At 44.7% G+C, this 21,980-nt stretch overlaps 1 protein-coding gene across 2 annotated transcripts in view; it reads right to left on the bottom strand.

The window, feature by feature from the left end:
- FRMD4A (FERM domain containing 4A) overlaps nucleotides 1–21,980 on the bottom strand; it is a 362,260-nt gene that overhangs the window by 196,443 nt on the left and 143,837 nt on the right. For both annotated transcript variants that reach the window (XM_030216141.1, XM_030216142.1), the window contains exon 3: nucleotides 9,983–10,077. In XM_030216141.1, the coding sequence (XP_030072001.1) occupies nucleotides 9,983–10,077 (95 nt within the window). The remainder of the gene's footprint in view (nucleotides 1–9,982; nucleotides 10,078–21,980) is intronic.

Here is a 21,980-nt window from a genome sequence, read left to right as displayed (position 1 = left end):
TCGCTGATGAGAGGGTAAAAGGTTGGGCCCGGTGCATCATTAACGCATTCTTATTTTATTACACGATGCTTTACAGTGTTTTCACAAAGGGCAGTTAAGCAAGTTAAATTAAGCTAAATTTAAATCACGAGGAATTAAATATAAATGATGCCGAAGGGCGGGAGCGATACTGGTGCGGCTCTGAATCATCCTCATCGCTGACCAGTCAGTGAAGATCACAAACTGGGAATGTTCTCTGTATTGGGAGGAACGCTGAGAGGCATTTCATCCTCCCGAGCTGGAAGCTGAAACATAAGCACGTAAGCACCGCCACACTGGGAAAAGACCAAGGGTCCATCAAGCCCAGCATCCTGTCTCCGACAGCGGCCAATCCAGGCTTCAAGAAGCCGGCACCCCCCCCCCCCAAAAAAAAAATGTAATAATGTTCAATGGACTTTTCCTTCAGGAATCTGTCCAAACCCCACTTAAACTCCGTAAGGCCAGCTGCTGTCACTACATTCTCTGGCAACGAGTTCCAGAGTCCAACTACACGCTGAGTAAAGAAAAACTTTCTCCTGTTTGTTTTAAATCTACCATATTCTAGCTTCATCTTGTGTCCCCTGGTTTTTTGTTGTTTGAAAGTGTAAACACTTCAAAAATTGTGTCGACTGAATGATTTTGAGTCAGGATCTTAGTGCTGGCAGGCAATTCTTAAAATGCAGACATATGTGCAATGTATCGAGAGGACACCAGACTCCCCTAAACTAATGCAATTAACTCCTCGTTGGTTATACGATTCCTTCCATAAACCCAGCTCTGCTGCACTGTATGAAGAAATACATTCAATATCAGTCATGTTTACTACTGAGTCAGCCATTTAACTTTAAAATGGCTGTGTCACATTTAAGAGAGATTTATCAGGTAAATTAAAAAAACAAAACGGAGCCCTACTGCCTTAGTCAGAGCCATGGTATTGGTAACGCAACAATCTAAATTCTGAAATGAAAAATCGATAGAGGAAATGAAGACGGGTGGAACGCCTGGCTGTCTAACTGCATTGGAGAAATGTTTCTCTTCAGAGGTTTCAGGGCCTTGGGCTCTGGTGAGAGCAGAGATCCCAGGCTGAAAATCCGTTAAAGTGGTACAGAGAGGCATCAGAAAGACAGCTGACAAGTGCCACTGTTTTACAAAAAGCAGCTGCACATTTTGAACTGTAGAGAACATAAGAACTTAAGTGTTGCCATACTGGGACAGACAGAAGGTCCATCAAGCCCAGTATCCTTTTTCCAAGTGGCCAATCCAGGTCACAAGTACTTGACAAGATCCCAAAAGAGTAAAACAGATTTTGTGCTGCTTATCTTAGAAATAAGCAGTGGATTTTCCCCAAGTCCATCTTAATAATTATCCAAACCTTTTTTAAACCCTGCTAAGCTAACTCCAGAGCTTAATTACATGTTGAGAGAAGAAATATTTTGTTTTAAACTGTGACATCTTTTAGATGATTGGCAGAAGAAAATGTATAGGTCCCTCCTGCAACGCCTATAAAAGCGGTGGATTTCTTCCCTGTTTTTAGGGTGGAAATGAACAGACATGAAATACAGAGAAGGAAATTGTGAGATAAATAAGATGAGGTGTCTGTAAGTAAGTGAGAGGAGAGTGGATGTCAGGTGCATTAGAGATGTTGGCATAGCTGTTCCATCACTTTTATTTATTTATTTACTGCATTTATACCCCACATTTTCCATCCTGGTGGTAGGTTCAGTGTGTTTTACAGATTAATCAAGGGGAACAGATTACATTTTATAGAGCTGTTGACGTATTTGTACTCTGTGGGAATCTGTGTAAAATTACAGGACAGGCATTTAAAAAAAACTGTCAGTAGAAATGAGAATGGCTGCTGACCGGTTAAATAGTGCTTAACCAGCTATATCCCACTAAATATACCCAGTTAGCAGCTAGAAGATAGCATGTAAGAGAGTAAATCCACAGCTTAATCCTTTTGACAGCACTTCTAGATACTGGCATGAAAGATGGGATAAGCCATGATGACTCAGAGAAAGCACCCCCGAGCCCAGCATCCTGTCTGCAATAGTGGCAGGTACCCAGTAGATCTGACAATGTATATCAGTATCTCGTTGCTCATTTTCAGAGATGTTATGGTTTTCCTAATTCCAGCTGGCCAATAATTTTACGACTTTTCTTCCAGGAATTTGTAGAAACCTCTTCTGAACCCTGTGCTATCTTAACCGCCTCTGGCAACAGATTTTGCAGCTTAACGGTGTGCTGCATGAAAAACACGTTTGACGATTTGCTTTCAATCGGCTGGCTGTTGGTTTTATGGCGCCGACCATAGCTTAACAGTGAATGAACGTAGGCTCCACCCAGATGCCATCCATATACAGGCCCACCTGTAAGCTACACACTACTGGTGCAAAAATATTAGCGCCTACCTTATAGAATTACCCCTACAGGTGCCTTGTAAGAGCCTGTTCTATAAAGGCACATAGGCACCTATGTTGCAAAAGATTGTGGTAAAAGTGGTTAGCTTAGCGGGGTTTAAAAAAAGGTTTGGACGGCTTCCTAAAGGAAAAGCCCATAGACCATTATTAAAATGACTTGAGGAAAATCCACTGCTTATTTCTGGGATAAGCAGCATAAAATGTATTGAACTTTTTGGGGGATCTTGCCAGGTATCACTTACCCTTCCGGAAGCTGCTAAAAACTTACCTCTTCAAGCAAGTCTATACAAATGACTTGACTTAAATTAGCAGCCCATCCGTGCTACCCGGATCAGACTATAAGACTGAACCTGAAATATGCTTCCCTACTTAATCCTTTCTGAATTCATCCCTCTTCCAACCCTCATTATACATTCTTCCTTAATCAACAACACACTATCCCAATATTCACCCTCTCCCTACCTCTCCACCCTCCTCCCTTACCCATCTAACTTACCCACATCCAATTGTCCACCTCTTTATACACTATATTACAATTGTTATCCATTCTATGTTATCTTGTAAACCTGTTATATTACGTAAGCCGCATTGAACCTGCTAATAAGTGGGAAAGCGCGGGGTATAAGTGTTACAAATAAATAAATAAATAAGATGCGCTGAAAAATGGCCTGCGCTAGTGTAGGTGCGTGTTTTGGGCGCGCGCAGATCCATTTTTCAGCGCGCCTGTAAAAAAATGTCTTTTTTATATTTTTGCCGAAAATGGACGTGCAGCAAAAGAAAAACTGGCGCGCATCCATTCTGGGTCTGAGACCTTACCGCCACCCGTTGACTTAGCGGTAAGGTCTCACGTGGTAACCGGGCGGTAATGGTCTACTCGTGTCAAATGCCGACTACCGCCAGTTTTTGCCACGCATCAGAAAATAAAAAATGAATTTTCGGACGCGCGTAAAAAATGAAATTACCGTCCGGGCCACGCGGTAACTCCAAATTGGCACGCATAGGCACCTACGGGGCTTAGAAAAAGGGCCCCTATGTGATTTATTTGCCCTGACCCTTTTGTCAAGAATATATTTCATCACCAGAATCTGCCAGTGCATCAGCACAACGATCTCTAAACTCTCCACTCGCTTACGATGTATCGGTCTAAAAGAGCTCCCCCAGTTTTCCCCGGGGGTTTCTTCCCTGCAGTATTACAGTTAAAAAGCTGCTTACACACCTGGTCTTTTTAATTTGTATTTTTATTTCCACAGGAAACGACCACTGACCTGAGAATATTCATAAAACCACAGCGTGTCCTGCTGTGCTCTGCACATGGCATGCAAACCTTCCACATAAAAGCAGCACTGGGGCTTAGGAATATTCTTATTTTGAGAAGTAAGTTAAAGCATGTGCTGAGGAGGCCCTGTGTCAGCAGAAACGGAGCTCCCCTTCCTGAGCAAACGACTCAAGAGAACCGCTCCGTTTTGCTACAGAAGAAATCAGGCTGAATTTTCTTCCAGCTCTAGGTTTTTATACAAGGAAACTCTCATGCATTCAGCTGGTCCTGATTCTGTGATTGATTGACCTATAGTCCCAGGACGGATTTATTTACGTTGCCCCTATCTAGATATTCGTTATTCAGAGGATATACTGGGTTCCAGGGCCCTGCTCCCAAGAGCGACCTTGAAGAAAGTGGACATGGATTTTCTGATGGGGGGAGGGGGAGGAAGGAGAAATTAGTTCTTACCTGCTAATTTTCTTTCCTTTAGTAGCAACAGATCAAGGGAGGGCTCCTGGATTGATCTGTTGCTACTAAAGGAAAGAAAATTAACAGGTAAGAACTAATTTCTCCTTCCTTAGCATAGTACAGCTAAATCCAGGGCTTGTGGGATGTACCAAAGTGTCGCGCTTCTTGTGGAACCTCGGGGTTAGTGAGCGCTTGGGCCACTGCCGAAGGGCAGCAGCGGCAGGAGGAATCACCCAAACACAGACAAGGCAGAACAGTCATACCAGCAACTTCAGGACAGGAACTACCAGGCGAGGACTGCAGCCGAGGCAACGCAAGCAGGAGCAAGCAGGACAGGAATTCAGCCCAAACTTCACCTGCACTTAACCGCCGTTCCTCAGGAGTTGAGCCCCTGGGTGCAGGCAGCCGTCAGGACTTACCAGACAGGGCAAGAAGGCAGAACTGCAGGAACAGCAGCCGGCTGGCGAACAGCAGGTACTTCCAGAAAACACACCGGGGTTCCAGGCAGGCAGCAAGCAGCAGACAAAACCAGAAAACAAGCCGGGTCTGGGCGGGCAGCAGACAGAAGAATAAACCAGGAGATAAGCAGGGTCAAAGCCACAATCAGGAAATAGCACAGCAGCACTGCAACAAACTCTCACCAAAGGAAACTCCTCTGAGGACCTCTGTTGCAAGGCAAACTAGAGACCTTCCCAGGTAGTTAATAAAGGCAGCATACAAGGGAGTTCACAAGGTACAGGTACTGCTTAGTTCCAAAAAACTCCCAAAACAATCTGGAAGGCTGGAAGATCCGGACCGGACCAGCATATCTTCTGGAACATGGGAAACGGTAAGCCATCAGTTCAAAGCAGACACCAGGTCTAACCACCGGGGGATGAGGTGACTGAGAGCAAGGAACCTGGGCACCATCGTGACACAAAGCAGTCCTTAAGTCGGGTGGGTACCTGCAATCCCTGCACAGAGAACTGCAGTCTCAAAGGATGGAAACAAACGCCCTAGCCACATCTACTCTGTAATGTCTGGCAAAGGTAGCCGCAGAAGCCCAAGGTGGCATCTACAAATGTCTTACAATGGGATAGCCCACAACTCTGCAAAGGAAGAAGCCATCCCCTGAACTGAGTGGGCACAAAGGACCGGAGGGAACGTCTTGCCAGACAGCAAATAAGCAGACAAAATGACTTCCTTAACCCAGCAAGCAATGGTAGCTTTGGAAGCAGCAAGACCCTTTCTGGGACCGTCAAAGAGAACAGATCAGCCAGCAAGGTCCTCTTCTTCCAGAGCAAGGCTTCGTTCTGTTTTGTGCAGGACGTCAGACTCACAGAAACAGAACGAAGCCTTGCAGATCAGCCAGTGAGGTTCTCTTCTTCCGGCGCAAGGCTTCGTTCTGTTTCTGCAAGTACAATGTGCAGGAAGTCAGAAACAGAATGAAGCCTTCGGAGGAAGAAGAGGACCTCCTCGGCTGGTGGAGATTGGGGACCCCGCCAGCAAAGGTAGCCCACGGCGACGGCAGGGGAGGGTTGGCGGCGGGAGGGGGGTCAAGAAGGTCGTCGGCAGGGGGGTCCAGGGCCAAATCTATGGGGGCCCAGTCCCCCCTGGCCCCACGTAGCTACGCCACTGCACTGTACAGATACAAACACCTCCATATCAGCGTTTTATGATTGTGAGGAAGCACCTTCAGCTCTGGGCCTTACCATTTGGTCTTTCCACATAGACAACATGTAGGCAACAAAGAAAGATGGAAATGGCTGCAAAATGGATCGTGAAAAAAACAAACTGAGATCGTAATGTTTGCAGCAAAAGGACAAGCCACACAACCAAATGTTAGGAAAACAAAAATAGAAAAGATTAGAGAAGATGCTAAATACCAGCTATATAAAGAAAAAGATGAAACGCTGGATCACATAATTAGTGGTTGTAGAACAATTGATCAGACTGGGTAAAAGAAACGTCATGATAATGCTGCTGCTCGAAATATACACTGGCCCTGGAATGAGAAGGCATTTAAAGAAGTTAAGAGGGGAGAGACTCAGAAGTAATCTAAGGAAATACTTCTTTAAGTAAAGCGTGGCGGATGCGTGGAACGAGCTCCTGGTGGAGGTGGTGGGAACGAGGACCCAATCCGAATTGAAGAAAGCATGGGACAGGCCTGTGGGATCTCTTAGAGGGAGGAAGAGATAGAGGATCGGCAGACTGGATGGGCCAAATGGCCTTTAGCTGTTGTCATTTTCTGTGGTAATTCTGTCATATGACTTTTTTTGTGGGAATCTTTTATATTCTGGGAATCAGTTTGGTTTCCACTGTTTTCTGGGCTAATCAAATGATTTGATATAACGCTGGCTCTGGCTATTCATACTGGGAAGATAATACGGAGCTGTGTCTGTACCAGTGGTGGGAGGACAAACACCATCTCTCGAGGAAATACGAAGAGGCTGTATTTGAAGACCTGCGTCCACTAGACAATTTCTGTAAAGTAGCTCAAGACTGGACTGTGAAATTACGATTAGTTTTCCCCTTTTGCTCCTGATGATTTCTTGGTGTTTTTTCCTTGTTTAATTAGTGTTCACCGAGGTTACCATTTACTCATGGTGTATATTTCTAAAATTTCAATAAAAAGACAGAACAAAAGAAATGTTGTATCAATTAATTATTTATTTATTTAATAAATGCCAGTTAGGATCCATATCAAATACCTTAAAAAAAAAGCCACAAAATCACTTAAAAGCAAAGGGGTAACACCCTGCTTTATTTGGAACTGAGTTCATACAGCCACCTCTGCAATTCCTGGGCAGGAATCAAATTGCCAGAGCAGGAAACCACTCAAGGCTCAGAAGCTTTTTTTCTCCCTTCCACTTTTCCCTGTCCTCGTGCACTCACTCCCAGTCCTTTCCATCCTCTTGCACTATTTGCCCTCCCTGCCCTTCGCCACTTTCCCTCCTTCCCTTCTATCCAGCCATGCACCCTCTCTCTTTTTCCTGCCACCTTTCACTCCCTTCTTGCTCTCTCTCCCTACCTTCCAATGTCCCTCCTCCACTTGCACTACACTTCCCTTTTTCCTTCTCTCCTCTCTAACCCCTTCCCTTCCTTTATGCTCCAGTTCCTCCCCTGCCTCTCTCCTCCTTTTCTCTTTTCTAATTCTTCTCCTTCCCTTATGCTTGGCCCTCACCTCTATCTCCTCCTCTCTAACCCCACCCCTTTCCTTTGCTCTTCCTCCTCTCTTCTCCTTAATCCGGCCCCTTCTCTTATGCTCTGCCCTTCTCACTCCACCCTTCTCCACTCCTCTGTAAACATACCTCTTCCCTTAAGCCCCATCCCCTCTACTCTCTGGTGCCTGGCCCATCCAGCGGGACCTGAGGACTCCTTCTAGCCTTAGCCAGCACCTCTCTGCACTTCTGCTGGTGGGACCACGGATCTCCTGCTGGCTCTTCGACACTATTAATCTTCTCCTGGTGGAATCTGAGGACTCTCGTCAGCTCTTGGACACTGTTGCTCTTCTGCTGGCAGGACCTGGGGACTCCCACTGGTGGTTGGTCACTGAAACTCTTCTAATAGTGGAATCTGAGGACTCTCATTGGCTCGTGGACACTGTTGCTCTTCTCCTGACAGGACCTGGGGACTCCCACCGGTGGTTGGTCACTGAAACTCTTCTACTAGTGGAATCTGAGGACTCTCATTGGCTTTTGGACACTGTTGCTCTTCTGCTGGCAGGACCTGGGGACTCCCACCGGTGGTTGGTCACTGAAACTCTTCTACTAGTGGAATCTGAGGACTCTCATTGGCTCGTGGACACTGTTGCTCTTCTCCTGACAGGACCTGGGGACTCCCACCGGTGGTTGGTCACTGAAACTCTTCTACTAGTGGAATCTGAGGACTCTCATTGGCTCTTGGACACTGTTGCTCTTCTGTTGGCAGGACCTGGGGACTCCCACTGGTGGTTGGTCACTGAAACTCTTCTACTAGTGGAATCTGAGGACTCTCATTGGCTCGTGGACACTGTTGCTCTTCTCCTAGCAGGACCTGAGGACTTCCGCTGGTTCTTCACTTTTGCTGCTGAGCTGCTCTATCCTACTGAAGACCTATGTACCTGTTTGTTGGTGCACTGCCAACAGATGCTGACATATGGACAAACATACAGACAAACATATGGACCCTCCTCAAAAGGCCCTGTATCACCTCATACCTTATGTAATGAGTTTATCTCTTCGGGCAGACTGGATGGCCGTACAAGTCTTTATCTGCCGTCATCTACTATGTTACTATTGCTTAAGTGAAACATGCCTAGAAAGTCAAGTCTATTAACAATTATTTTGCTAAGCGTCCGAGGATGCTTCGGTACAATCCTGTGTGCTCTTGTTTGTCAGAAGATGACATAAAGGCCTGTAATAGTACATGCTATCTCCAAATCCTTCATCTCTGCAGTTAAATAAGTCTTTGTGCCTGTGATATTAATTACCAACTGGATCATTAATTACTAAGAAAAAATAGGGATATACAGTCGCTTGGTCTGACTCCATACATCTGTGCAGACAGTATCCAAATCCTAACTTGTCTTGACCCTACCAACTCTACAGATATACAGGGGCTGATTTTCAAAGGTTACTATGGAATTCTGTAAGTCTAAGTGCTTTGAAAATGAGCACCACAGTCTCTCAACCAAAAGCTTAGATCAATTTCTCAGTGGTTCTCAGATAACTGTATGATATTAAATCCTGCAAAATCTAAGGCTCTTATCATTTCTGAAGAACCTGAGGAGCCGCCTACAATTCCTGTTTCAATTCTGGATACCATGGTTCCTTCACTAAAAATATTTGAAGTCATCCTCGATAGGTCCCTTAATTTTCAGACACACATCGTTTCTGCAAGAAAACACTGCTTCTATAAACTGACACTCATTCGGTCCGTTGGACATCTACTTCACACACTTGTTCGCGTTCTGGTCGTCAGCCATCTTGACTACTGTAATGCCCTCTTATCAGGGCATTAAAGTTTCTGAAATTTGCCGTCTCCAGTTCATACAAAATGTTGCAATTAAACTCATTAAAGGTGGAAAAAAGTATGATCATGTCACCCCTCTATTTCATCAATCACATTGGTTGTCCATCTCCCACAGCATTACATTTAAAATACTACTGCTCGTCTACAAGACTGTACAATCAGGATTTCCCCTGTTCTTCTCAAGGTTGTTATTCCCATACACACCCGGTTGCACCCTAAGATCCACTCAACAAAAACTTTTAGTGGTACCTTCATTCCAACACATCAGATATGACCACATTAAAACCAAACAGGCTGATATTCAGCACTCAATAATCAGTGCAGGTCCTGGCCAATATTCAACTGAGGCCTGCATAAGACAGGTATGCAGCCTTGGCTGAATATCGGCCGGAGATGGTCGCAGCACCCATTTGCAAGGGCCTGCCACAAGGGGAAGGAGCAAGAGGGCACACTCCACTAATGCGAGCATCAGCTGGGACCCACATAAGAGCCAATGGCCTTACAGGACACGGCCCGGCACTGAATATTGGAGCCTAATTCTGTCCGTGTGGTCATTGGTTAAAAAAACCACCGACTGCTGCTGGTAGAATATTGACCAGCAAATTTTTATCACTTTGATTATTTCGTTATTGGTGGATGTATAACCTTCCTCACTAACCTCCCCACCCCCCCCCCCCTTTTACAAAGCTGTGCTAGTGGCTGACACACGGCAATGTCAACGCAGCCCATTCGCTTGAATGGGCTGTGTCGGCGCTAGCGCGGCTTTGTAAAAGGGGAGGGGGGTTAAATCTGTACAATCTTTTTCTCACTTTGCTTCAGGACTTACGTTTCATCTGTGAAGGCGATTCCAAAGTATTCTTTTTCCTTCAGATTAAAATGTGATGCCACAAGGTCAAGCAGTTCCTTGGCCAAGAGTTTGGGCTGGAAAAGAAAAAGAAGATTATCCCGAATTGTATGTTGTGTGGTAACTATGAGGAACTTGCTTTACGGCTGTCTTTATACTAAGAGTGCAATTTCCTCATACATTTCATTTCCATATTGCACTTTGACCCGCCATCCCAGCACACGAGTTACTCAAAGAAAACAATGTATACATCAAGGAAAGATGTTCATATCAAAATCTGGTTTGTACTGTCACAACTACACAAATCAGAGCAACAACCACACAGAAATACTGGCTTTGCATTAAAAAAGTCCAAAGCAATGGATTCCCTGTGTACTTACTCCAGAGCTAATATCAAATCTGATCATGTTATGATCACTGTTATCAAGTGGCCCCATCACCATTACCTCCCGCATCAGATCATGCGCTCCACTAAGGACTGGGTCTAGAATTGCTCTCCCTTGAACCAGCTGCTCCATAAAGCAGTCCTTGATTTCATCAAGGAATTCTACCTCCCTGGCATTATATTTACCCGGTCTCATTTATAAAATCTATTTGATTTTGTGTCTTTGGTTCTCAGTTAGATTGTAAGCTCTAAGTCTTTGGTTCCTAATTAGATTGTAAGCTCTGTTGAGCAGGGACTGTCTCTTCATGTTCAAGTGTACAGTGCTGCGTATGTCTAGTAGCGCTATAGAAATGATAAGTAGTAGTAGTAGTCTGTAGGATTCTGGAATCTTTGCTACTCTTTGGGATTCCACACGGAATCTTGCTACTCTTTGGGATTCCGGAATCTTGCTACCCTTTGTCCTTATCCCTTATTTGTCCTGTTTGTCTGTCCTAATTAGATTGTAAGCTCTGTCGAGCAGGGACTGTCTCTTCATGTTCAAGTGTACAGCGCTGCGTACGTCTAGTAGCGCTAAAGAAATGATAAGTAGTAGTAGTAGTCTGTAGGATTCTGGAATCTTTGCTACTCTTTGGGATTCCACACGGAATCTTGCTACTCTTTGGGATTCCGGAATCTTGCTACCCTTTGTCCTTATCCCTTATTTGTCCTGTTTGTCTGTCCTAATTAGATTGTAAGCTCTGTCGAGCAGGGACTGTCTCTTCATGTTCAAGTGTACAGCGCTGCGTACGTCTAGTAGCGCTAAAGAAATGATAAGTAGTAGTAGTAGTCTGTAGGATTCTGGAATCTTTCCTACTGTTTGAGATTATGCACGGAATCTTGCTACTCTTTGGGATTCTGCATGGAATCTTGCTACTCTTTGGGATTCCGCATGGAATCTTGCTACTCTTTGGGATTCCGGAATCTTGCTACCCTTTGTCCTTATCCCTTATTTGTCCTGTTTGTCTGTCCTAATTAGATTGTAAGCTCTGTCGAGCAGGGACTGTCTCTTCATGTTCAAGTGTACAGCGCTGCATACGTCTAGTAGCGCTATAGAAATGATAAGTAGTAGTAGTAGTCTGTAGGATTCTGGAATCTTTGCTACTGTTTGAGATTCTACACGGAATCTTGCTACTCTTTGGGATTCCGCATGGAATCTTGCTACTCTTTGGGATTCCGGAATCTTGCTACCCTTTGTCCTTATCCCTTATTTGTCCTGTTTGTCTGTCCTAATTAGATTGTAAGCTCTGTGCAGCAGGGACTGTCTTTTCATGTTCAAGTGTACAGCGCTGCATACGTCTAGTAGCGCTTTAGAAATGATAAGTAGTAGTAGTAGTCTGTAGGATTCTGGAATCTTTCCTACTGTTTGAGATTATGCACAGAATCTTGCTACTCTTTGGGATTCTGCATGGAATCTTGCTACTCTTTGGGATTCCGCATGGAATCTTGCTACTCTTTGGGATTCCGGAATCTTGCTACCCTTTGTCCTTATCCCTTATTTGTCCTGTTTGTCTGTCCTAATTAGATTGTAAGCTCTGTCGAGCAGGGACTGTCTCTTCATGTTCAAGTGTACAGCGCTGCATACGTCTAGTAGCGCTATAGAAATGATAAGTAGTAGTAGTAGTCTGTAGGATTCTGGAATCTTTGCTACTGTTTGAGATTCTACACGGAATCTTGCTACTCTTTGGGATTCCGCATGGAATCTTGCTACTCTTTGGGATTCCGGAATCTTGCTACCCTTTGTCCTTATCCCTTATTTGTCCTGTTTGTCTGTCCTAATTAGATTGTAAGCTCTGTGCAGCAGGGACTGTCTTTTCATGTTCAAGTGTACAGCGCTGCATACGTCTAGTAGCGCTTTAGAAATGATAAGTAGTAGTAGTAGTAGTTCCTGATGCAGACAAGAGCAGATTATACTGGGGCTTCAGAGCTGACTTGTTTTTTAGGGCCTTGAATAGTTTTTCAGGGCCGTCACACTTTGGAGTGAAGTGTGTGTAAAGTCAGCTGGTCAGACTTGGATACTTGGATGCAGCTCCCTTCAAGGCTTCCTCCACTGAACTCCACCTTCAAACACTAGGGGGAATCTTGTGCAGCCAAATCATATGAAGAACAAAATGCTACAGAATGCAGAACCAAAGCAAGCAATATTTGAGGATGTATCTTCATTTTTAACAATATCCTGTTATGCTCCTTCACATCCATGGACTGACAATGTTGAATGAAGCCTCTTAACGCCACTGTGAGCCGTAACTGACACAGCCTGCTAAGTGCTCTCTTGTGACTCAGGCTTTATAAAGGAACACTTATCCTAAGCTCTGGGATAAGACAAAGCGGGATGTGTGCCTTTCCTCAAATCCAGAACTGTCTCTCTGAACTGGAGAATGACAAGTGCTGACTGTTCTTCCCGTACGAGGGAGTCTCTTTCTGCAAACACCATGCAAAGATAGGTTCAGAATGAAGGGCCTGACCCAGGGCCACATTTAAGGCTTTGTTACAGAGAAGGAGACCAACATGATTTAGAGGATGGTACGACTCTCATAGCAGGAAAGAGGTTGAGGCTCTTCAGCTTTGAGAAGAGACGTCTGAGGGGAGATATGACAGAGGTCTGTAAAATCCTGAGTGGAGGGGAACGGGTAAACGTGAATCGATTTCTTTACTCTTTCAAAAAAGTACAAAGACACTCCATGAAGTTATATAATAGCAAATTTAAAACAAATAGGGGAAAATAGTTTTTCACTCAACACATAATTATGTTCTGGAACTCACTGCTGGAGCAGGTGGTAAAAGCAGTTAATATAGTTGGGTTTAAAAAAAGGGTTTGGACAAGTTCCTGGAGGAAAAGTCCATAAACCGTTATTAAGGTAGACCTGGGGAAAGCCACTGCTAATCTCTGGGGGTTAAGTAATCTTGATACTTGGACTCTGCCAGGTACTTGTGACCTGGACTGGCTATTGTTGGAAACAGGATACTGGACTAGATGGACTATCGGTTTGATCCATTAAAGCAACTCTTATGTTGGCACTCTTGAGGTAGAGGGAGAGCTGGTGGGGGGGGGGGGGGGGGGGGGGGGGGAAGCGGGTGGAGAGAAGGGGATGAAGCAGCGTTGGAAAGCAAGGATATGATCCAGGTGCCCCATCCTGGCTCTTCCTCCTTTTACAACCTTCCTTTCCCTCACTGGCCTTATCTCGATACACAGATAAGGGTGGGGCCTGTATTCAAGCCCCTCCATCCTCTGTTACCAATGGAAAGTGGGGTAATAACCGTAAGCCCTGAGAGGCAGAGGACAGCCCCCAGACCCTTGTGGAATGATCTGACAGGTTACAGCAGGGAAATAACTTGGGGTCCTGAGAGACAGAGATTAGCTTCTGTTGCTGTAATGCAATGTATTAAGTCATGCAATGCCCTTGGTTTTCAGCGTAGGAACAATGTTCAAATCATCCACACTGGGACAAAACCACAGGTTCATTTTAACTATAAACTTTGCACAAATTTCCAGAGCGAAAATCCTCATGGTTAGAGCAGTGGGCTGAGAACCAGGAAAATCTGGTTCAAATCTCACTGCGGCTCCATATGATTTTGGGCAAGCCACTTAACACTCCATTGCCTCAGCTACAATCTGTGAGCCCTCCAGGGACAGAAAAATACTGACTGTAGCTGAATGTACACCACTTCAATAGCTTTCAGGCAGTACATAATTGAAAAATAACTCTGAAAGGTGCCCGTGACTACAAAGTAGCAGCTTTTGACTAGTTTAGTACAGAGAAACTGTGTTTGAGGTATTAAGGTAATATTGCTGTCTTGGGTTGATTTGTTATCACGTGTTGGGGCTTTTAAATTTGGTAAAGTAAAGTAAGGAAGATTTTCACCCTCATTTAGTACAACACTTTTATTCATTTATTTATTTATTTGTAGCATTTATACCCCGCTCTTTCCCACTCAATAGCAGGTTCAGTGCGGCTTAGGAAACAAGGTATTACAGAGATTTATTTATTTATTGCATTTGTATCCCACATTTTCCCACCTATTTGCGGGTTCAGGGTGGCTTACAATACATTGTATTGATGGAAGTACAGTTTGTTACAACTCGATTATGGTTACATTGTGAGGAGTAAAGTGAAAACAAAGTCTACGTATCGCAAGGGGAATAGAACAATGGAACAGAACAATGGAATGATGGAAAAACAATGGATACTGATAGGATTACAGAACAATAGCTAGAGAACGTTTGGTTGTTACATTTTTACCTGTAGATTAAGGTTTGAGTGTGTTAGAATTTCGGGGGATGAGAGTATAAATGAGTGTGTATTGATGCAGTATTAACAGTATGCGTGGGCTTCATGTGTTTTAGTCCTTTCGATAGATTTCTTCGAAGAGATAAGTCTTCAACGATTTGCGGAAGTCAGTCAGCTCGTAAGTCATCTTCAGGTTGCGTGGTAGTTTATTCCAGAATTGCGTGCTCATATAAGAGAAGGTTGATGCGTGTACCACTTTGTATTTTATGCCTTTGCAATTTGGGATAACACGATGGGATAACACGATGTATGGTTACAAGGTATATAGCACAAAGTATGGTTACAAGGTATATAGCACAATGTACGGAAACAAAGTGTAATAGAGATAACAAGTTGTGTAGAGAATGACAGGATGAAGAAATGGGGGAAGGATAGAAGTATGGTTAATGTTAGTGGTGTGGGTTAGGCTCGTAAGTTAAGTTAGGTCGCTTGGATAGGCTTGTTTGAAGAGGTATGTTTTTCAGCAGCTTTCGGAAGGGTAGGAGTTCATGGTTGCTCGGATGTATTTTGGTATATGGCGTTCCAGAGTTGACTGCCTATAACGGAGAAGTTGGAAGCGTAGTAGGTTTTGTATTTGAGGCCTTTGCAATTTGGGATAACACGATGGGATAACACGATGTATGGTTACAAGGTATATAGCACAAAGTATGGTTACAAAGTATGTAACACAATGTACGGAAACAAAGTGTAATAGAGATAACAAGTTGGGATGAAGAAATGGGGGAAGGATAGAAGTATGGTTAATGTTAGTGGTGTGGGTTAGGCTCGTAAGTTAAGTTGGGTCGCTTGGATAGGCTTGTTTGAAGAGGTATGTTTTTCAGCAGCTTTCGGAAGGGTAGGAGTTCGTGGTTGCTCAGATGTATTTTGGTATATGGCGTTCCAGAGTTGACTGCCTATAACGGAGAAGTTGGAAGCTTAGTAGGTTTTGTATTTGAGGCCTTTGCAATTGGGGAGGTGAAGACTGAGATATGTGCGAGAGGATTTGGACCCATTCCTGTCCGGGAGATCGATTAGTTTGGTCATGTAATAAAATACAAAAGAGTTGCACTATTGGCTTCCTCTGATCTAAAAGTGTCCCAAGGAATCTCTCTAAGTGTGGCTGAAAGTTCATGCGTTGTGGAATTCTGTGGGGCGAAAGCGATTTAAGCGGGCAAAAATTTCCTGCTGCGCTTAACCGGAGAGTGCTGTCAAATATCCCCACAGACCTCCCCAGTAAAAAAGTGGGCAGGTCAGGGGCGGTGCTGGGGGCAGCACTGGAGAGGAGCCCAAGGGATGTGGGCGCCAGGTAAATTCAGCGCCAGCATCCGCATAGCTAACTGGCTTAATTTAGGACAGCTAAAAAAGGAGTCATGCGGGCCCCAGCTGAATATCGAGCTGGCACCCACATAACTTTGTTTTTTAAACAAAGAGCCCCCGAGTCCCACTCCTGCCCCCCTGACAAAGCCCCCTTTCCTTCCCCCAGCTCGCGGCAAAACCTCACCCCAGAAGACCTCCCCGCCCCTGACAATGTCCCCTTTCCCTCCCCCAGCCCATGGCTGCGTTCCTGCCCCCAACTGCCACTGCTGGACCACCAGGGTACAGGTAGACCAGGGGGTGCTACCTGGATATTGGGCATTCTGGGGGAGGCCTTTATCGTGTGGACTTGGGGGGGTGGGGAAGGAGGGGGCATTGTCAGGGTTGGGGGTGAGAGGGGACTTGGGGGGAATTAAACAAAAAAAAAAGCGAGTCCCGATCCAATGTTCAGCATAACTGCCTTATGCGGACCCAGCTGGATATTGGCTGGGCCCACATAAGTTTTGTGTGGCCAGGCCAGCCAAAATTATCCCTTGATATTCAGTGCCGGGCCATGTCCGGGCACTGGCACTGAACATTGGGGGATAATTTATCTGGCGACGATCAGCGTTTAAAAAAAAATGCTGACTGCCGCCAGCTGAATATTGGGGTCTGTGTGTACAGTTAGCTGCACTAAGGGAAAAAGCTCCCAGAGGACCATTAGATGCAGGTAAATGGCTTTGAGAAAGATCAATCAGGCCCCAAGAGGCAAGTCCAGAACAGGGACCCGATCCCAAGAGTCAGTCAGGTCTCTAAATGAGAGCAGGAAGGAGGAGGTCATAATGTCCCTGAAGACACTGGTGAGGCCTCACTTGGGTGTACTGCATTCTCTTTTGGAGACCATATCTTCTGAAGGGTTAAAAAAAAAAACGACTTGAAACGGTTCAGAGGAATGTGACAAAACCAGTATGGGGTCTGTGCCAGAAGATGTGTGAGAACAGACTTGACTATATAATACACTGAAGGAGACGAGGAGTGGGCCTAGTGGTTAGAGCACCAGTCTTGCAATCCAGAGGTGGCCGGTTCAAATCCCACTGCTGCTCCTTGTGATCTTGGGCAAGTCACTTAACCCTCCATTGCCTCAGGTACAAACTTAGATTGTGAGCCCTCCTGGGACAGAGAAATATCCCAGTGTACCTGAATGTAACTCAGCTACTACTCAAAAAGGTGTGAGCAAAATCTAAATAAATAAAGATTCTAGAATTCTAAAGAATAACAAGATTCCATGCAGAATTTCAAAGTGTAGCAACATTCCATGTAGAACCCCAAAGCGTAGCAAGATTCCATTCAGAATCCCAAGTACATAAGTATTGCCAGACTGGGACAGACCAAAGGTCCATCAAGCCCAGCATCCTGTTTCCAACAGTGGCCAATCCAGGTCACAAATACCTGGCAAGATCCCAAAATAGTAAAACAGATTCTATGCTGCTTTTCCTAGAAATAAGCAGTGGATTTTTCCAGACCTATCTTAATAATGGCTTATGAATTTTTCTTTTAGGAAATTATCCAAACCTTTTTTTTTTTTTAACCCTGTTAAGCTAACTGCTTGAGGAGTATGGAGGCATGTAACCTGCACTGAGCAGCAAGTAGAACCCCAAACATAAGCAGAGCGCAGGGTAAGCTGAACGGAGCGACAGGTACAACCCTAAACACTTTATTTGTCTTACTGGAAGGGCAATTCTGCTCTTTGTCCGCATGGAGATCTGGAGCTTGAAGCTGGGTCAGGTCTCATGATAGACTCATAGACTGTTTCTACTAGTAAAAAGAAACAGAATCAAATGTCATGGCGCCCGACAGTAGAACTGCAGAGCCGACTACATTTTAGACATAAGATTTTTCTTTTTCAGGCATGCGGTGAGAGGAAGTTTGGATTAAAAAGGGGGCTGATAGCCAAAGGTAGGAGGTACTTTTTACCATGCTGTGGGGAAGGGGTGCCCTTGTTTTGATCTGTTCAGTATGGGGGGATATGGGCTGCTACCTCTGAAGCCTTCATCAGTCGCTCGGCACCCTGGAGAATCTCTTCTTCAGAGCACTGAAATGTCTAGTGCTTGCCCATCAACCTTTTGCATCACGATGTCCCCTTTCCATGCAAACAGTAAGGCCACATGTTTGACATATGTGGAGCAGCTTGTAAAATTACTAACATAAAGCAACATCCTGCAAAGCAGAAGAAACTCCTCCAGGATACTGCAGCAAGGGGAGGAGGAAGGCTGCCCTTAGCCCGTGGCTAGCAGGATTTTCTTCCAGTCCCACAAGAAGCAGCAGATAGCTTCTCTCAGGGAAGAGTTATGGTTTTGTGCCAGGAAGGCTTCTCACCCACGTTTCCTGTGGATGATTAGACTCTCAGTTCAGTTCTAAGGTTCATCACCCCAGGACAAGAGGTTAGCGAAAGCCTGCTACTTATGCGATGTCAGGCATTTGGCCATCCTTACAGGAAGAATGACTGCTGAATCCCACCCTAGCCCTCAGCATGCACTGCAGAAGAAAAGTTGTAAAAAGGATGTCCATATTCACACACCACCTGAGCACCGTACACTGCCTGGAAGATGAAAACAGTGACGGAATTCAAGAACGCCTGGGATAAGCAGAGAGGAACGCTACATAGAAAAACGGAGGGAATCCAATTAAAGCAAACCTTAACTGACTTCAAGGCTGGAGTGAGCTTTGATGAAAGCTCTGTTCTGTGCGTATATAAGCAGAGAAAGGAGTTTTAGGGATAGGTGGAGTATTGCACTCAGAAAAAGGAGGTCCTGTGAAGAAAGACTCGTGGCTAATGTAAGCCACCGGCAGAGACGGTTTGAATTGTTGCTGTGTCTGGCTCTGGCCCACGTGAGGATTGTATTAATAAGGCTCTGGCCTCCAGCAGCATTATGAACTTAGCGCTGGTTAGCTGCAGTGGGCAGGCTTGGAAATGATTAATGCTGGTCTGCATTACGGATATCATACCAGCTATTGATCAAGAATAACACTGGCACGCAGCTCTGAAGAGGATGAAAAGATTTAGTTTGTCGAGATGACATCTATTCTTATTATACGATGAAAGAGACGAAGCCCAGGCTGAGCAGCCTCATGGGCGAAATACATCAGTCAGTCATTCGCATGTTTCTCACTGTACATAGAGGGACTTTGTTTGGGGTCATGTTCTCCACCTTTTGTAGCTGTGTCTAACTGGTTCTCTTAGGCTTTGGACCCTAATTGGATCACCGCAAACAGAAGAAAAGTCTGGATCAGTCATGGTGAGTCGGTCCAAAAGTGTCCGGTTTACTGTTGCTGAATATCCCTGGCTAGACCCACACAAACAATTTAAATGGCCATCATCCTCTCCTGTCTGTTTAAATCACTTTGAATATCTACCCCATTATTATTATTATTAATAAAACATTTATCTCCTGTCTATCTTTCTAATTTGTCAAGCCACATAGTAATACACACAATAATCAACATAATATCATACGTAAAAGACATTAATTACAATATATTATGCTAAAATTACCCTCCCCCAGAACCCCTCACTATCCAAACCAAAGAGCTGATATCAGACATCCTGTAAGAGATATTGCATCATATCATACTAGAAGTAAACCTCCTTGAACTACTCGCCGCCTGATATTCAGTCAGCGGCGGGCATAAGTATATAAGCACCGCCACACTGGGAACACTGGGAAAAGACCAAGGGTCCATCAAGCCTAGCTAAGAGTAGCAACACTGGATCAGACCAATGGTCCATCTAGCCCAGTATCCTGTTTTCCAAACAGTGGCCAAGTCAGGTCACAAGTACCTGGCAGAAACCCAAATCCTGGCAACATTCCATGTAGAACCCCAAAGAATAGCAAGATTCTGGAACCCTAAAGAGTGACAAGATTCCATGCAGAATCTCAAAGTGGATAGCAGAGCCGGTAATGGGAGGCGGGGCTGGTGGTTGGGAGGCGGGGATAGTGCTGGGCAGACTTGTACGGTCTGTGCCCTGAAAAAGACAGGTACAAATCAAGGTAAGGTATACACAAAAAAGTGGCACATTTCTTGGGCAGACTGGATGGACCGTGCAGGTCTTTTTCTGCCGTCATCTACTATTCCATGTAGAACCCCAAAGAATAGCAAGATTCCGGAATCCTAAAGAGTGACAAGATTCCATGCAATATCTCAAAGAGTAGCAACGTTCCATGTAGAATCCCAAAGAATAGCAGGATTCCGGAATCCTAAAGAGTGACAAGATTCCATGCAGAATCTCAAACAGTAGCAACATTCCATGTAGAACCCCAAAGAATAGCAAAGGTTCTAGACTCCTAAAGAGTGACAAGATTCCATGCAGAATCTCACAGAGTAAATCCTACTGAAATAACCCCCCCCCCCCCCGATATTCAAAGCTATTTAACTAGCCAGGAACGGCCCCTGGCTGGTTAAATAGCACTTAAGGGTCCTTTTACTAAGGTGTGCTGAAAAATGGCCTGTGCTGTTGTAGGCGTGTGTTTTTGATGCGAGAAGGTTCATTTTTCAGTGCGCCTGCAAAAAAGGCCTTTTTTTTGCACAAAAATGGACGTGCGGCAAAATAAAAATTAGGGCGCATCCATTTTGGGCCTGAGACCTTACCGCCAGCCATTGACTTAATGGTAAGGTCTCACGTGTTAACCGGGCGGTAATCGTCAGCATGCGTACACTGCCAATTACCACCTGGTTAGCACCACGTGGTAGAAAATAAAAAATATTTTCTGCCATGCGTATCAGATGCGCGTAAAAAATGGAACCGGGCAGTAGTTCCAAACTGACATGTGTTGGACGCATGTAGGCGCCTACGCGCCTTAGTAAAAGAGCCCCTTAGCCGCCTAAGTGCTAATATTCAGTGTGAGGTAGCCAGTTATCTCCGCTTCTCTGGCTAAGTTTACGGACAAATCGGACCACATAAATAAGTCCGATCTTTGGCTGCTATAAACTTAACCGGTCAAATATTATTTTTCATTATTCATATTCGCCCAAATAGTAAAATATGCTATTCGGCACAGCTCTAATAACAACCACCTTGACAAGGTCAACCACTAGGATTACAGAGGTTGGCATTTTTCATCCTGAAATATTTCATCCTAATTCTACACAAAAGCTTGCTTAAGGCAAGGAAAGGAATTGATCAGCTCACACAAACCATTTCTCTTCTGGAGCGGAGCCTCGCAGACTCTGGAGCTCGTTCTTTTAAAAAATCACATAGCAAGACATGAAAATGGATGTGCCTAGGGTTCCCGGAGCTTGGAACTCCCCAATGCACCCTCCACTCAGTCTTCCAGGAGATACGGCACGGATCGTAGTCTTCCGTTGCAGTATGTAGGGTAAAATATATATCACACTTGAAGAAAAATAAAATCAAGAGCTGATGGTAGCATTGGATTAATTAACTAACTAATTAGTATAACAGAAATAAGTAGATTGGAGGTTAGGCCGGAAACAGAACAACAGTTAAAGATTGCAGACCCAGCCCCTCTGCTCAAAATAAGATGAGAAAGTGAGGTGTTGCCAAAACCCGAGACCTACCGAAGGCCAGAGGCCCTGCCTGGGTGGGGAGCACAGAGGTCAAGAGGCCAAGTCCCTAAGAAGATGGGCACCATTAAAATAACAGACTAACTCATGTTAGGACATGCTAAAGGACTAAGGTTGATCACGTGTGTCAGTCAGGTGACCAGGCCTAAAGTACATACCACGGGGAGAAACTTGTATTCGTCAGACTGCTTCTCTTTTGTGGATCCACATCCTAATTGATTACTGAATTAAAGCTTCCCTCGTTCTGGTACCTCGAATATTGCTTGCATTATATTGAATTTGTTTATTGCTGTAACTAATAAATGAGCAAATTTGATTTTTAATTCATCACACTGCAGGAAGGATGATGTGAGGTCAATTTCAGATCAATAGTTTACAGTTTAATACTGCTTACTGTACCGCTCTGACTACGCAG

This window comes from Microcaecilia unicolor, chromosome 10, assembly GCF_901765095.1.
Source record: "Microcaecilia unicolor chromosome 10, aMicUni1.1, whole genome shotgun sequence".
In the NCBI taxonomy this organism is placed as follows: domain Eukaryota; kingdom Metazoa; phylum Chordata; class Amphibia; order Gymnophiona; family Siphonopidae; genus Microcaecilia; species Microcaecilia unicolor.
The sequence above is the reverse complement of the archived record's forward strand: the minus strand, read 5'-3'. Positions and strand labels throughout refer to the sequence as shown.